We start from the raw sequence: 15006 nt of genomic DNA, 5'->3' as shown, positions 1-15006 counted from the left end.
CCAGATAAGGATAAAAGGCTGGGGTATCTGCAGTGGGGGTCCTGGGGTAACATGGATTACAGAGTGAGGAGGCTCCTGGAAGAGACAGCACTGGGGGCTCCACTGACCACAAGAAAAGGCAACAGAGAGTTTCAATGCTGGAAGATGAAGACATGAATCAGAACAATAGTGCTTTTGTGGGTTCCCCCTGCTGAATCCCCTTATCTTAAAGGAGGGGGGCAGCTGCAAGGTAATGCCTCTTGATCGATCTGTGGTTAGCCATTCCATTGAACGGATAACATCAGTACAGCATATTGCAGTAGTGCCTTGTGGTCCCGGTGTCCTAGAAACCATGTAAGCACCTTGCTGGTCACAACCCTTTGGGGATTGCCTACAAACAAACTGCATTTAAAACCTGAACTAAAATGCCTCCAGCCCCACAGCAAGGGGTCATGCTCACCAGCCATTCGCACCCGGCCCTTCACTCCCACAGCATCACCATGTGTGCTTTTCCCTCTGGTTTTAAGCACATGAGTGTGGGTGTGCTGGAGTCTTTCCAAGCTCACAGCAAAAAGCCTCTGCTGGGGATGGATGAGAGGGCTTCCCCCCTTCCTCAACTGCTCCAAGTGCAATTAGCGAATGTATTTTGCTGAAGATGAGCAGTATGGAATAGGTGACAGCAGTTCAGTGGCATACACATAAGCACAGTAAATACAGACTATATTACACCACTTTGAAGCTCCCAAGGAGACAAGGGGGCTGTAAAACCCTTCATGTGTCATTCATTCTATAACCTAGCAGCTATATCCTCCATCAAGGACACCTGACCTGCAAATATGTTACCTGTAGGGAGGAGGCAGTGAATCATGACACCCATTCAATGCCATCTACCTTGGGGTACTCACTGCCTTGGTGCTGATTAGCTCCCGTCAACCACCCACAGCCAGGTTGAAGCTGGTACCGTCACATCCCTCACACCTCATGGGTATGAGTACTCTCTACAGCACTTCTCCCACCTATCACCCTTACCCACAAAGAGGTTGACCTGGTGTCTGCAGTCAGGAGAAATGATTCAGGCAGCCAGAGTCCCAGAGCACCCTTGTTGAGGTAACTTATTCCTTAAGCAAATAAACTCTGTTGCCTGCAGTATCTCCTCACCCACCTACAAGTTAGTCCATGACCACCCTGACCAGCGGGTGCATAAAGGGGGAAAGAACTTCCCCTTCTCCCTGCTGAGGCTGCAGAGCAGCTCCTGCAACTCTTGCATGCATGGGAAGGGAAACCTCAGCCCTACAGCTGAGCTTCCTACACCCTCGTGACAACCCAGAGTGAGCCCCACTTGCTGTGCCAGTGAGTGATGGGCACAGCTGAACCCCAGGAGACCCACTGGGACCATTCATACCCCACACGGTAACCACAGTCCGAGGAGAACTGGGCCTCAGAGACCTGATCTCAGACCTCAAGGGAAGCCACACAACAGAGGCAGGGGCTGTAGTCGTGCTGTGGCCATGGTGGATGCAGTGCTCACAGGCAGGGATTCCAGGAGGATGCTTCCCCCACATCACTGTCCTTCCTGGCTTTCTCCCTGCTTACCCAGCACTCTTTCATCTCAGTTTTAGGTAGTTTATGAAAGATTTATTTTCCCCCAATACTCTCCAATTTTAAAGCCATCCTCACTTTGTTCGTATTTTTAAACTAACCATTTTTAAGTGAGAGCTTCCTATCCCAAGCAGCACGCTCGCAGCATCCCCCGAAGGGCTTTTGCCTGTTTTGCCTTCCACCGCAGAGCGGGCAGCTCGGCCGGGACATCTCCTCCCTCTCCACCACAACAGAGGCGCTTCATGGTCAAGGGAAGGGTCCGGATTTGGGGTTCCCCCTATCTACTTCTCCTCCCAGGCAGAAGCAGGTCTGTCCCTCAGCAAAGCACACCCCTGGCTCCGGAATTAGCTGAGACCCCTCCGCCAGGTCCCTTTGGTAGCAGAGCACCCCCTCGGGCGCTTGAGGACGGGATGGGGAGCGCAGACCCCGACCCGGCTGACATCCCCCGGGCACCGCGGGGTCCCGGCCGGCTGCTGCCGGCGGGTGGCGATGGGGAGGCGGGGGACAGCCGAGCTCCGCCCCGTGGCTCCGCACCGGGAGGGCGGCAGGAGGGAGCGGGTCGGGCCGGGAGGAGGTGGGACCGGCACCGACACCGTCTAGACGGCAGCGGCGGGGGCACGGCCAGGCGGGCCGGGGTAAGTGCTCACTGCTGACCCCTGTACTCCTCTCCCCCCCGGTAGCGGAGGTCCCCCCATCTCCGCAGTGTCCCCGCTTTGGGTCTCCCCAGCTTCCTTACCCCCCCGAGCGCACGGCTGCCCCTCGGGTGCGGGAGCGGCGGACGCGGAGCAGCAGCAGGAGCGGGACCCAAAGCCGTGGCCATGCTTGGACCCCGGACCCCTCCTCTGCACCCCACACCCGCACCATGGCACCCGAAGCAGGACCTGCACCCGGACTGCCCCCCGAGACGGAGATCTACGGGACGAGCATCCCTCCCTCTCCCCTCCGTCTGCTCGTCCCCGCGGCAGTGACCCTTGTCCCGACGGGTAGGGGGTACCCCGGCACCCCGGTGTCCCTGTACCCCTATATCCCGGTACCCTAGTTTTGCAGCATCCTGGCTGCGGGCAGAGCCATGGGGGTGCAGGGCAGTCCAGGGCTGGAGATCCTGGCAGAGAGGAACTTGGGGGGGAACCTGGCAGGGAGCATTTGCCTCCCGGTGATAGTTGAAAACAGTGCTTGAGGATGTAAGGGACAAAAGATGGGGCAGTAAACCCGCTGGCAAACTGTGTAGTACAGCACCTTAAGCCTCTTGGTTCTATTCTGTGTGTTGTTTTGTTCATTCCCTGTCGTGGCTTTGCTTATCAGCTAGGCAGCTGCTTAATGTAGGGTTTTTTCCAACGCTACAGAGCTGGCCTTTGATGGCCCCAGACAATACAGATTTCCCAGAGCAGGAGCTGTGTCACTGCAAGGGACACTCACTGCAAAACAAGCCCTGTCTTTGGGTGGCTGCAGCAGAACTGTTTTATGAACAAACAGTCCTGGGAGTCATGCTATGGAAATCCTTCAGGTCCAGTGGAAGGCTCAGTTTTGACAGGGGCTGGCAGAAGGAGAGGCAAGCATGGGCACTTGTAAACAAAACACGTACCATAAGAGATTGTTTCGCCCCAGTCCTGAGGGATCTGTGTTCATGGGAAAGAGGGAAGTTCAGTTTCCATCTCATTCTGCCCTTGTGCTCTCCCAGCTACAAGCAGCAGGGGCAAGTGACACCCGTTTTAAGGGTGCTGGAGCTATTTATACCCATTTATACCTATGGTGCAGCTACACCTCCAGGAGTGCGTGCATCACAGATGCTGCTGTTCAAGGGGTGAGGTGGAACAAGGAGCAATATTTATACCATTGGCATTGCAACGTTTTGTCCTTGCATTTCATACCTGTCACACTGATGAGGAGTTCAGCAGTGGGAGCACTAGCAAAGGAAAAAAAACCCTATAATATACAAGCAATTAAATGTCACAGAACAACCCTGGGACAGCAGCCTTCATAGCCCATATCCTCCCTCTAAATCAACAAAGGATAGGTTCCTGAGCACAACCACTAATCCATTGTAAGGAAAATAAATGCTAAGTACCCTGTAAGCATCCGTCCATTATTTCATCCCAAATGACAAGTTGGTTTGCTCTTCAGAGCAGGAAGTGCATCTTCTAGCCAGGCATGGAGCAGACAGAGCACACTATGGATGAAATGAGCAGTTGAATTTTGGCAAGGTAGGCAAGGTACAAGCAGAGCATTATTTGAACAGAAACCCTGGGACAGGAATGTGCTGCAGGAAAAGTGTACTTTCCACTTCCCTCATCAAAGGGAAGATGGTAGGTCCAAGCTACCTGGTTTGGGTAACTGTGTTGTGCTCAGTGCTACAAGTTGTCTTTAAGAGTGAGCTCTTGCCCAGCTGGCTTGTACTGTGCTGTGACTTTGGTGCATCTTAAAACTACTGCCACTTTCCATATATCTGTGTTGGTTGGTAAGATGCATCTCACACACACACAGGAAGTGAAATATTGCATTCTTCTCTTGGCTTAAATTCAATGAAAAAGGCCAAGCAAGACCATAAACTAAGCTCTGCCTATATATATGCAGAAAAAAAACCCTGACCTCCAGAACTGGCTTGAAGTAGCATTTGTGAGGAAAGCATAAAAATCATACATCATCCACAAAAGGTACTGTTCTCCACTGCTTAGATGTTAGGGAAACATATCTTCACTATGAGGGTGCTGAGGCGCTGGCACAGGGAGTCCAGAGGAGCTGTGGCTGCCCCATCCCTGGCAGTGTTCAAGGCCAGGTTGGATGGGGATGGAACAACCTGCCCTAGTGATAGGTGCCCCTGCCTATTACTGGCATCTATCACTAGGTGGAACTGGATGAGCTTTTTAAGGTCCCTTCCAACACAAACCAGTCTGTGATTCTATTCTAGAGCTCTGATTTTCAGTTACCTCTTTCTTCATCTTCACAGAGGCATCCCCATGGCCCTCTTCACAAGAGCCAGCAGTCATCCAAACACCACCAACCCCATTCCCTGTGGAGCAGACAACACTACGGAGCCTTACCTGCCACACTCACATGCCTACTACGCCCTCTGCTACTGCATCTTGATTCTGGCCATCATCTTTGGGAACGTCCTGGTCTGCTTAGCTGTGCTGAGGGAACGTGCTCTGCAAACCACAACAAACTACCTGGTGGTGAGCCTGGCGGTGGCGGACTTGCTGGTGGCTATTTTGGTGATGCCATGGGTGGTGTACCTGGAGGTGAGTTGGACAGAGCCCTGGGTGACATCGTCTAGGGTGAGGCATCCCTGCTCATGGCATGGGTGTTAAAAGTAGGTGATCCTAAGGTCCTTTCCAACCCAAACCATACTATGATTCTATGATTAGCAGAACTTCACCACAGTATGGGTTTACCATGATACTGCATGGGTGATCATGTTCCTCATCAAGTCAGTAGTAATGTTTAGGCTGATCTGTGTGGAGCAGTCCTGGAGCTGGCCTGCAGGATGTGTACAGTTAGGTTGTGTTACAACAAATGATTAAAAAGGGGATAAGGGTGGAGCAGAGAGGGAAGCCATTCCAACAAGACAGATTGGACTCTGCAATTAGATGGGAATTAAAGTATATTATTAAAGGTCAAATTTTGTTGGACTGGAATAGTCCATCACCCCAAACATATTCCAATCTTTAATGGAATCACAATATGCTTTTGCATTAAACTTAGCACTTGCTGTGGACATGGTGAGACTGAGGCAAACCCATGGAGCAGCCTCTGCCCCATGCAGTACTGTGGTCACAATTCGTGAGCACAAAAGTAGCCCATTCCTTAGTTGTGTTTGAGACCCATTTAAGATTCATTTCTATCTGTGAAGCTTGGATAATCAAAGTAGCTGATCCAAGAGTCACCCAAACAACAGGCAGAAGACCCCACACACATCCCAAACTACCACTCGCAGCATTGCACAGTATCTCTTAGAGAGACAGACTGCAGGACTCCAGCAAGACTAAGATTTAAACACCAGTCCAGAGTAATTTAGATACTTGCTGCTGTTTATGGATGAGCGATGCCACCAGTGAAGCAGAAATGGCATCATGCTTCAGTACACTATGGGCCTAGAAATTGCCAAGGAATAATTGTCTCCAAAACCATGTACAATACCTAGTCATCTACTGAACATTTGCCAAACCAAGCATCTGAGACCTGGCCATTATTTATGGAGAAGCTAAAGCTGGATGAATACCTGAGATTTAAATGTTGCTTGTGAACTTTGTGCTTTACACTCAATTTTTAGAGCCATCTGTGGCCTGGACCTTCTCCATAAAATCTGTCATTTTATCAATCATGTAAAGAACTGTGTCTTTCCAAAAGGCCTCTTGGTAAGGCTGTGATAGATCAACCAGAGGAACATTTTATAGTCTCAAAATCCTCATCTCCACCTAGTGAAGTTTATGGCACAAAAATGCATTCAGTACTGTGTCTAGCAATCTCTTGGGGTCAACAGGTAGGTCTAATATGCCAGTTCTGTTACCCCATTTCTTTACTGACCTCTGATGCTGTGGCTGATGCATCTACTGGCTCACCAAGATGTCTAAGACAGTGGCTTTAGGGTATCCTGCCCACTGGAGTTTGATGGCATTAAACACCATCATACCTTATAATTATTGTATAAATGGAGGAGGACATGTAGCAGCATGGCCTGGAGCATCCTTCTCCATCTTTTCACGACATCCAGTTCTACCTTCAAAGGAAAAGAAGCTTCTGAAGGTGGCTGTCAAAGGGAGGACAGACAACTGAGTAACTGCAGCTCAGCAGTTTACCACTTGGCCTGACCACGTGTGTGCTCTTAGTTACTCCCACCATGCAAAACCATAAGCAGCCATTTCACAGCTGCAGGGAGCTAACAGCACCCCCAAGAAGAACACTCTTCAACATGAAACACTTAAGTGAGCATGCTTAGATGCACCACTACTCAGATGCCTGTCATCACCTGATGCAACTTCATGTTCCTACTTTCCCCCCATGTGCTTGTCAATACAGCGTCATCATACGTATCTGATCTACAGACATACTTTTGTTTATTTGCAAGGATTCAGGAGAGTGATGGATTTGCATAAGCTTATGAATGCACATAAACTGGAAGATTCCTTTATGGTTGGAAAGTTTAAAACAATAATACTGCAGTTTTGTGGATAAAGCAGATGAGGTGAGAACCTGACCTGAATAGTCTTTAGGGAGCTTTAGCATTGTCTTTAACAGAGCCAGGATTTCAGCCTGCACTCTATTCCCACTTCTGTTGCATATGCACAGAGGGGTAATGAGAGACTGCATCAGCTCATCTCTCTGCGGTTTGCTCTCATCAGCTGTCAAAGAAGAACATTTGACCATCCACCTCACCCAGGCAGTTGTGAGGATTCATTCAATTAATACCTGTGATGTGCTTTGAGATTCCTGGACAAAAGGCATCAGAGGGGTAAAGAACAGGTACCCTGCCAGCACACGAAAACCAGAAATGCACACTAGCAAGTTCTAGCTGCTGTAGCAGAGATGAGCAGAGCAATAAAAGGAATAGCAGAAATAGAACTTTAAAGATTATTAACAAGGCCTGTAATAAAAAGGCTCTTCTTCATTATTAAATTCCAGAATAAGTTCTGGGTTCGCATACCCTGCAGGTAAATATTAACTACTTCACTGATTTCAGCAGAACTAATGCCCATTTTAGAGGTTGAGGCTGGTGGAAGTGAGGATGGGTTTTAAGCCCAAACATTTTGATCTGTCAAGTGTCCTCTTAATATCATCCACAGCTTAGTATGCAGGTGGCATGGTCTGAATGCATCATCCCTAGAGGCTTCACTTCAAAGCCATTCCCACCATCACCTTCTTGAGTTCCAATGGTTCACATTCTTGGGCTTAAAACCTGAATGTGCTCAGGACCTTGGAAGCTCCCTCAGTGCTTGCACATCTGCTGGGCTAGCAGCAGATGGCTTTCATGCAAACAGCTGGCACCAGCTCCTGGTGAAACACCCTTCAGACTCCACAAACCACACAAACGCTGCATTACATTTTGTCTCACACTACCAGAAACACTTCTTACTGCAAACCACTGCAAAGGCTTCCAGCAGTTACAACTATATATATATGTACACACACATGCACACACACACACATATATATGTATTTTGAGTTGGTCAAGCAGATCTCGATCTGCAGCTAAAGCAAAAGTGGTGTGGGGTTTCTTTGAAAACTGGAAAGAAAAGCTTTAAGAGTTTGGGTTTTGTTTTTTTTCTTTCCCTGCTTTTTTAGAGGGAAAACAAAGGAGCCCCATAAGTATCAGAGAACCAAAGATGAAAGCATAGTCCTCTGTTGCCTTTTGCAAGCCAATTCCTATTTCTCTCCCCTTCAAGTCAGGGGTCCTAATGGAAGACTGTCTTCTTCTGTACCCGAACTGTGACACACAGCAGCTGGGTGCAGCAGGCAACAGCCTAAAGACACAGCACACCTCAACAATTTTCTGTGCCCAAGTGCTGGCACACTTAAAACCATTTATATTTTCCATGGTTATTTCTTAAACAGCTCTGAAAACAACTCGCACAGAGTGAATTCTGTACTTATACAAGTGCATCTCTCTGCAGAGAGCCACATCCTTCCTAGGCATCAACACTTGTTGCAGGGTTGACCCACTGCCTTAGAAGCCAAGCTTACTTGTGCACACTCTCCTGTCTGAGCTGGGATGGGTATTCTTGAGCGGGTCTTGAAAACTTCCAAGGATGGAGCCTGCACAGTCTCACCAAGCAATTGACTTCACTACCTCACTGTCCTCGTGGTCAGAAAGTTCATCTTCATCACTAGCTTGCACCTTTCTTTCAGCTTATGCCTGTTGCCTCTTGCTGTGGAAAACCTGGCCCCAGCTTCATAGTTACCCTTCTCTAACTTTCTTAATAGTTATATAGTTTCTTAACAGTTTCTTAACAGCAGTCCCAGTAGGGGACTGCTGTTAGTCCTCTACAAAGCCACCTTTTCTCCAAGCTGAACAAGCCCTGTTTCCTTAGCAGCTCCTCCCAGGACAAATGTTCCAGCCCCAGGGACTGTCTTTGTGGCTCTCCACTGGTTTATCAGTGGTTTTGCTGTACTTGGGCCTCAAAACAAGTGGGTTTGACTTGTTTAGACCACAAGACTCCGGTGGCCTAAATGTAAGCAGAGATACTAGGAATGAGTGCCAGTCCCTGATAGCTTCCCAGGATCCAGCTGAACCAGGAGGACCTATGGAGTTGAACATTGAAGACTCTCTCCAAGCAAGGACTTCCCTCCCTTTTTCTCTCCTCCCAGCACAGCATTAGATTTGTTTGCTGTACTCATCTAACAAGCTTATCTGTGGAAAGCAGGCTGCCTCCTCATTCATCTCTTACAAGGAGGGAGAACTGAGGCAGACCACCTCACTTCACACTCTCATCCCCCCAGGAGAGCAGTACCACACCGTGCTTGGAACATACTGTTATCAAGTGAAAATGTCATTATCAAGAACTTGGTGGCTAGGCCAAAAAAAAGAGCATTTCTCCATCACAAAGATTGGTCACAGCTAAGCTTTCATGATTGCACACTTCAGATTAAACATTCAAAACCACCAGAACAAAAGCTCGACATGGTGGCAAACCAAAACCCTTTATCTGAATAGCTTGCGAGTTCTCACTCAGATCTAATAATCAAAATCTGTAACTGAGATAAGAATCCAAATAAGGCTTTAGAGAAACCTTGGGTCTCAGGTCTCTCTTTCATACATAAATGCATAAAATTTGCAGCACTTTTCCAGCTCACTGCATGCAAGAGAACTCCAGCAGCTAAGCTGAGAAATGCTTTCAGCCCTTATTTTTTCTCAGATAATCCTTAATCAAAAGATATATACAGTGATACCAAATTTAAAACAATTTGTCATGCTGGGCCTTAAGGGAAGGGACAGCTGCTATCTATTTCTTCTCCCTCTATAAGAGTAACTAAAGGGCTGAAACTGAGGTCCGGCTCCTACTTTGCAACCTACCACTGTGTTATCTCGCACACAACACAGGTACCTCAGTTTCCCTCTGCACATCACAGTGGACATGAACTCATGTAGCTGTTCAGATACTTGAAGGAGACCACCTCCTTACACATAACTTATCAGGACTCGGTGCAGAACAAGACTGACACTTTTGTGGTTGCTGTTGCAGGTGACCGGAGGAGTCTGGACCTTCAGCCGTATCTGCTGTGATATCTTCGTCACCATGGATGTAATGATGTGCACAGCCAGTATATTAAACCTCTGTGCTATCAGCATTGACAGGTGAGAGCCAGCAGCATCCGGGGGATAGACTAGAGGTGTGGGACAACCCTGTACCACAGCACGGCAGGGACAAGGAAGTGGGATTTGCACAGGCAGCACTGGGGTGCTCAGGAGCACAAACCTCCCTGCAAGTCTATTACTGCTGCTACTGCTATTAATATGGCTTGGCCCACCACGTGCTTGAAAAAGTCTGCAAGTAAGGGCAGACAGGCACAGGCAATAAAACATCACCAGTAGGCAATCAACCACATCCTCATGTTTCTTGAAAGCAGGAACCAGAATTGGTTATCTAATTCCTACTGCGTCTTAAAGAGGGTTTCTCCTCCTGGAGACCTCACTCATGACGTTTTAATGAACAAAATCCTGCCACACACATAGGGAGGGGGTGATGATTATTGCTGTATAATCTTCAGCCTTGCCCTGCTTTTCTACATCTTAAAACTTAGCCTATTTAAAGCCATGCTGAGGGCAGGGAGCCAAGACCTTGCTGCACATGGTACTGTTAGGACCGAGAAGTGGGGGAAGGAAAAAAACACTGCATGCTGTACCTTTGTAATATGTGACTAAAGGGTAATTGTATGAAGCAGCTCTCAACGCTGGGTTGGTCTGGAGTATCAACCCTTGGGCTATCTTAAAGACAAGACTTCTGTGCCTTCCACATCCTACCCTTGCTGAGTTGCATCCCCTGAGGCACCCTGGCAGCTGAAAGCCCTGGGCACCTACCCATGGGCTCTGTCAGTAAGGCCAACATCAGAGCGGGCAGCTGAGGCACAGAGTGCAGCAAGCTGTGGTTGCTCCAGGACTGCTCTTTCCCAGCAGTGTGCACATATAACCTTAGGGGTTTCCTGGGGTTTCTAGATCCATCTGGTATCCCAAACCTTGTAGCTCACAATGCCAGCAGATCTGCAGAGTGTTTCTCTGCAGTGCTGCCAACTAACTCTGATTTCCTCTGTTCCTCCTCCCAATGCCCCACTTATCATTTCTACAAATTGCTGATCCCATCATCTGGTCTCCTCTTCCATTTATTTCTTTACCACGTCCACCATCATGTTCCCTACGTGGCTTTCATTTCTCCTTTTAAAACCTGGTCCTTTTCCTCCCTCCCTCTTTCTGGAGCTGGTTTGGCCCACAGATACACCGCAGTGGTGAAACCAGTTCAGTACCAGAACAGCACTGGGCAGAGCTCCTGCAGGAGGGTGTCTCTCATGATCGTGATAGTCTGGATGCTGGCATTCGCAGTGTCATGCCCTCTCCTCTTTGGCTTCAATACTACAGGTAGGTGATGTCCTTGAACAGCAGCATCCAGTATGGGGCTGAAAATGGAACTGCCCTACGTGCAGGCAGGTCATTTAACATGGGTCCTGCACACTTTCCAAGTTACAGGAAATTTTGGGAAACTGGAAAGCACACTATGGTGAGAAAAAACTCTGGTGCTGAGTACACATGCTCTTGTCTTATGAGCTTGCCATTTACTCAGGCAGACTATTGCTCTGACGACAGACCTGCCTGCTTTACTGCCAAATCAATGTCTGTCAAAGCATCCGGGTCTACAGATACCTCCAGTCACTCAGCACATACAGAGCAGATTTCCAGACACGCAGCACATCCAGCACACATCAGACTTACTGCATCTTGCTGATATCAACGGCTCCAGGCACAGCTTTAAATGTGGTACAGGACAGATACCTACCCAGCAAGGACTGCATACTGGTGCTGCTTGTGAGAAATCTCCCATCCAGAGGGCTGCTTCCTCACTTAATCCCTTGAGGAAAGGAAACAATTTAGCCTCCTCCTTGGAATTAGGTTGGTCTCTTTCCCCTCAGCTAGGGCAGCCCATTCTCCCTGGAGGCAGAGGGGTATGAGAGCCTTCCTCCCATCTGAGCCACAGGCAGAAGTCCACTGCTCCCCATCCATCCTGTATATAATGCTTGAGGTGAGAACAGAGCAGGGAGTGGGAAGTGCTGCTGCCCTCTCCTTCCTGGTCGAGTCAGATGAGGATGAAGGCACACCTCTGCAACCAGACAGCTCAGAGGCTGCCAGAGGAATAGGAGAAAGGATGGGAATAGACATGAGAGAAGACAAGCAGGCAGATCCATGCTGGGTCATGCTAAACGGCCCTAGGTAGTCCCTTTTAAGCATCAGTTAGGTGAGTCGGGAGGACACAATTAATTTGCAACAACAGATATACTTGCACTCATTAGACTGCCTTTGTCCACTGGACACCTTTTGGCTTGCATCGCTAATACACTGAAGACCCCTTGTACTAAACCAAAGCAGCTCTCTCCTCTCTCTCTCTTTCTCTTCTCCTCCCCAGGGGATCCCACTGTCTGTTCCATATCCAACCCTAGTTTCATCATCTACTCCTCTTTGGTGTCCTTCTACCTTCCCTTCCTGGTGACCCTGCTGCTCTATGTCCGGATTTACCTCGTGCTAAGACAGAGACAAAAGAAGCGAACCCTCACCCGGCAGGGCAGCCACAGCGCCAGCACCAAACTGTGTTATACACACAAAGTAAGATTCATATGAATACAGAAGGAGCTGTCAAACAGGGCAGGGCATGCATGATCTTGTCTGCTTGAAGGGTCAAAGCACGGAACAGAAAGCATAAAGAAGGGACATGGCATGTTTTCATTCCATCGCTCACCCATACACCATGATATTTGAGATGCAGAAGCTCCAGTTAAATCCTTTTCAGCCCTCTAGAAAGAGGATAGTCCCTGTGTATCTCTGGTCTCTAGGAACAGGGCACAGGCTACTTCAGTATTTCTCCACAGCAGGGCTTTTTCAGCCATGCAGAAGTCTGGCTAATTTCTTCACTTATCGATTTTAATGTCTTTATTTATTGGTTTTTGTTGTGTGAGGCTTTGTTCTCGGGGCTTCACAGGCTTTAACCTAGATTATTAAACAAGAAAAACCAAAACAACACAATTCTTCATCTGACAGACTTAAGAGGTCAAAATGCTTATGGTGCATGGAGCATTTGTTCCACTGACCTTTCTAGATGAAATATGTGCAACCATGGGAACCAGCACAGTGGTTTGAAAGCGATTGCCTGGTCACGCATATCCACTTGTTTTACCCATTTCTCACAGTGAAGCTGTATTAATAAAATGGGGGTGTGTTGAGGGGAGCAGGGCCAACACAAAAATACAAGTGTAAGGTTAGCAGAGCAGGTGTTTCAGCTCTACTTGTTCTCATACTTCTCCTCAGTGGTATGGAAGCAGAGAGTTTTTCAGTGCTGGTTCACCCCTCTCATAAGCCAGCTCAGTCTAGAGGCTAAGGCGCAAAACCTAAGAAGCAAGTGGGGCTCCTACAACTTTCCTTGTCATCCTTTAACCCAATGAATGGTCCGGAAGGTTCCCAGCCCCTGTGTGGAATCCTCTTTTGCAGGAACACTTGGAGAGAAAAGCTTTGTCAAGCAGATGCCAAGGCACCTTTTCCTCCTGTCTCCCACTCAAATGCTCAGGCCAGGAGATGTCTACCAAAAGGAAGCTGCTGACTATCCTCAGCCTGCAGCGGTACCGCAGCTTCTGCCATGAGGCATCCCTCACCAAGACACCCAGGAGCACACAGCACAGCAGGCTGGAAGACAGGAGTACCACCAAGCCAGGACTGGAGGTACGGAGGCTCAGCAATGGCAAGACCATCAGCTCTTTGAAACTAACACACCAGCAGCCCCGGCTGATCCAGCTTCGGGAGAGGAAGGCTACACAGATGCTAGCTATCGTCCTGGGTGAGTGAGAGCCACTCTATATAGTGAGGGGCAAGGGGTGATGGTTTGGGACTTGCAAGAGCAAGGAATCTCCTAATATAGTATTGAGCTTAAAGAAATGTAAGCCAAGCTCAGACTTCAGCTTTACTGCTCCACAGACTCAGGAGAGAGATGGGGCATTTAGGGATCTAAGGAAATGCTCTCAGATGTTGAGAGACAAGTATGTTAGTATTTTATTTGCTACGTTATGTTACCCTTTTGTTTTAAATCAGTGGCCAACAATCCTTGCTACAGGCAGCAGCAACCAACATCTTTGCTTTCCCGTCTCCTTTATTATAAAGCTGAAAGAGTCTTAAGTTTCCGCACATGCAGCAGCCCTCAGGTCCAATTACAGAAGGGGAAACTGAGGCAAGGAGCATCACTGGAACCAGTTCATAGAGCTGGATAGAGAAACCAGGAGAATGGTGCCCCAGTCACCTGCCAGGGTCACCAGACACACCGCTTCCCCTCATTAACTTGGTAGTAGCAGGGAAGTAATGCAGCCTCATTGTAACTGATAAAAGCAGCTAAGGCAGCAGTCTTTCCCCCCAAGTTGTGGCCACTGTCTTTTGTCAATTGAGGCCACTTCTGAGGCTGCATCCATCCATTCACATATCTGATCCCAAGGAGCTGAAGCTCTTGCTAAGTCCCTCTGTCTCAGTAACGTCACTTTCAGCATCTCCCACATGCAGACACATGCATGGAAACAGTGAGAGGATAGAGGGAGAGGACCCACATCAGTGCCCTCTACCTTTCTGAGTAGTTGTCTCTCTAAAGTCCTGGATTGTTTTCTCCCTCTCTCCCAACCCAGGAGCATTCATAGTCTGCTGGCTGCCCTTCTTCTTGATTCACATCCTCAACACCCACTGCCCATCCTGCCATGTGCCCCCAGGGCTTTACAGTGCCAGCACCTGGCTCGGCTACGTGAACAGCGCCCTCAACCCCATCATCTACACGACCTTCAACACCGACTTCCGCAAAGCCTTCCTCAAGATCCTCTGCTGCTAACCACGGGGCTGGCACCAGCCTGCATGGGCTGCAGTTTGTGGTACAAGTGCTCCCCACTTCTGGGGAAGGAGGAGAAGACACAGAAGCAAACCAGTGAATCCCTCAGCACTGGGCACTGAGAGGCAGACCCGGGCGTGCAGTGCGAGATCAGCCACCATAGTGCGCATGGGACCAAAGCAGACAGCATCTCATCTCCCTGCCTGTGGGCTGGGAATTCATTTGGCTTCCCAGTGCTGGAGCCTCAGCCAGCAGAAGGCACCCAGCTCTTGCACAGCAGACCTAATAGAGGGCAGAACATGACCTATTCCTTACGGATCTTATCCCTTTTAAAATGAGCCATCTCAGAAAGAGAGCACTGATAGAGAAATGACAACATCCTTGT

At 48.8% G+C, this 15006-nt stretch overlaps 1 protein-coding gene across 1 annotated transcript; it reads left to right on the top strand.

The window, feature by feature from the left end:
- The first annotated feature begins 4532 nt into the window (after positions 1–4532).
- Positions 4533–14715, top strand: DRD3 (dopamine receptor D3). Its single transcript, XM_034074543.1, has 6 exons — positions 4533–4814; positions 9753–9865; positions 10998–11140; positions 12180–12376; positions 13256–13598; positions 14428–14715. Exons 1-6 carry the CDS (start codon positions 4533–4535, stop codon positions 14622–14624), a joined length of 1275 nt encoding a protein of 424 aa, XP_033930434.1. The 3' UTR covers positions 14625–14715.
- The last annotated feature ends 291 nt before the right edge of the window (positions 14716–15006 follow it).

Source organism: Melopsittacus undulatus, chromosome 2, assembly GCF_012275295.1.
Source record: "Melopsittacus undulatus isolate bMelUnd1 chromosome 2, bMelUnd1.mat.Z, whole genome shotgun sequence".
Classification (NCBI taxonomy): domain Eukaryota; kingdom Metazoa; phylum Chordata; class Aves; order Psittaciformes; family Psittaculidae; genus Melopsittacus; species Melopsittacus undulatus.
This window is presented reverse-complemented; position numbering and strand designations above follow the sequence as displayed.

Bases quoted from the DNA above. Each gene is read 5' to 3' on its own strand.
- DRD3 (XM_034074543.1), top strand. From the start codon at position 4,533: ATGGCCCTCTTCACAAGAGCCAGCAGTCATCCAAACACCACCAACCCC. The intron at 4,815-9,752 runs GTGAGTTGGACA...TTGCTGTTGCAG, and splicing joins CATGGGTGGTGTACCTGGAG to GTGACCGGAGGAGTCTGGAC. The intron at 12,377-13,255 runs GTAAGATTCATA...CCTCTTTTGCAG, and splicing joins AACTGTGTTATACACACAAA to GAACACTTGGAGAGAAAAGC.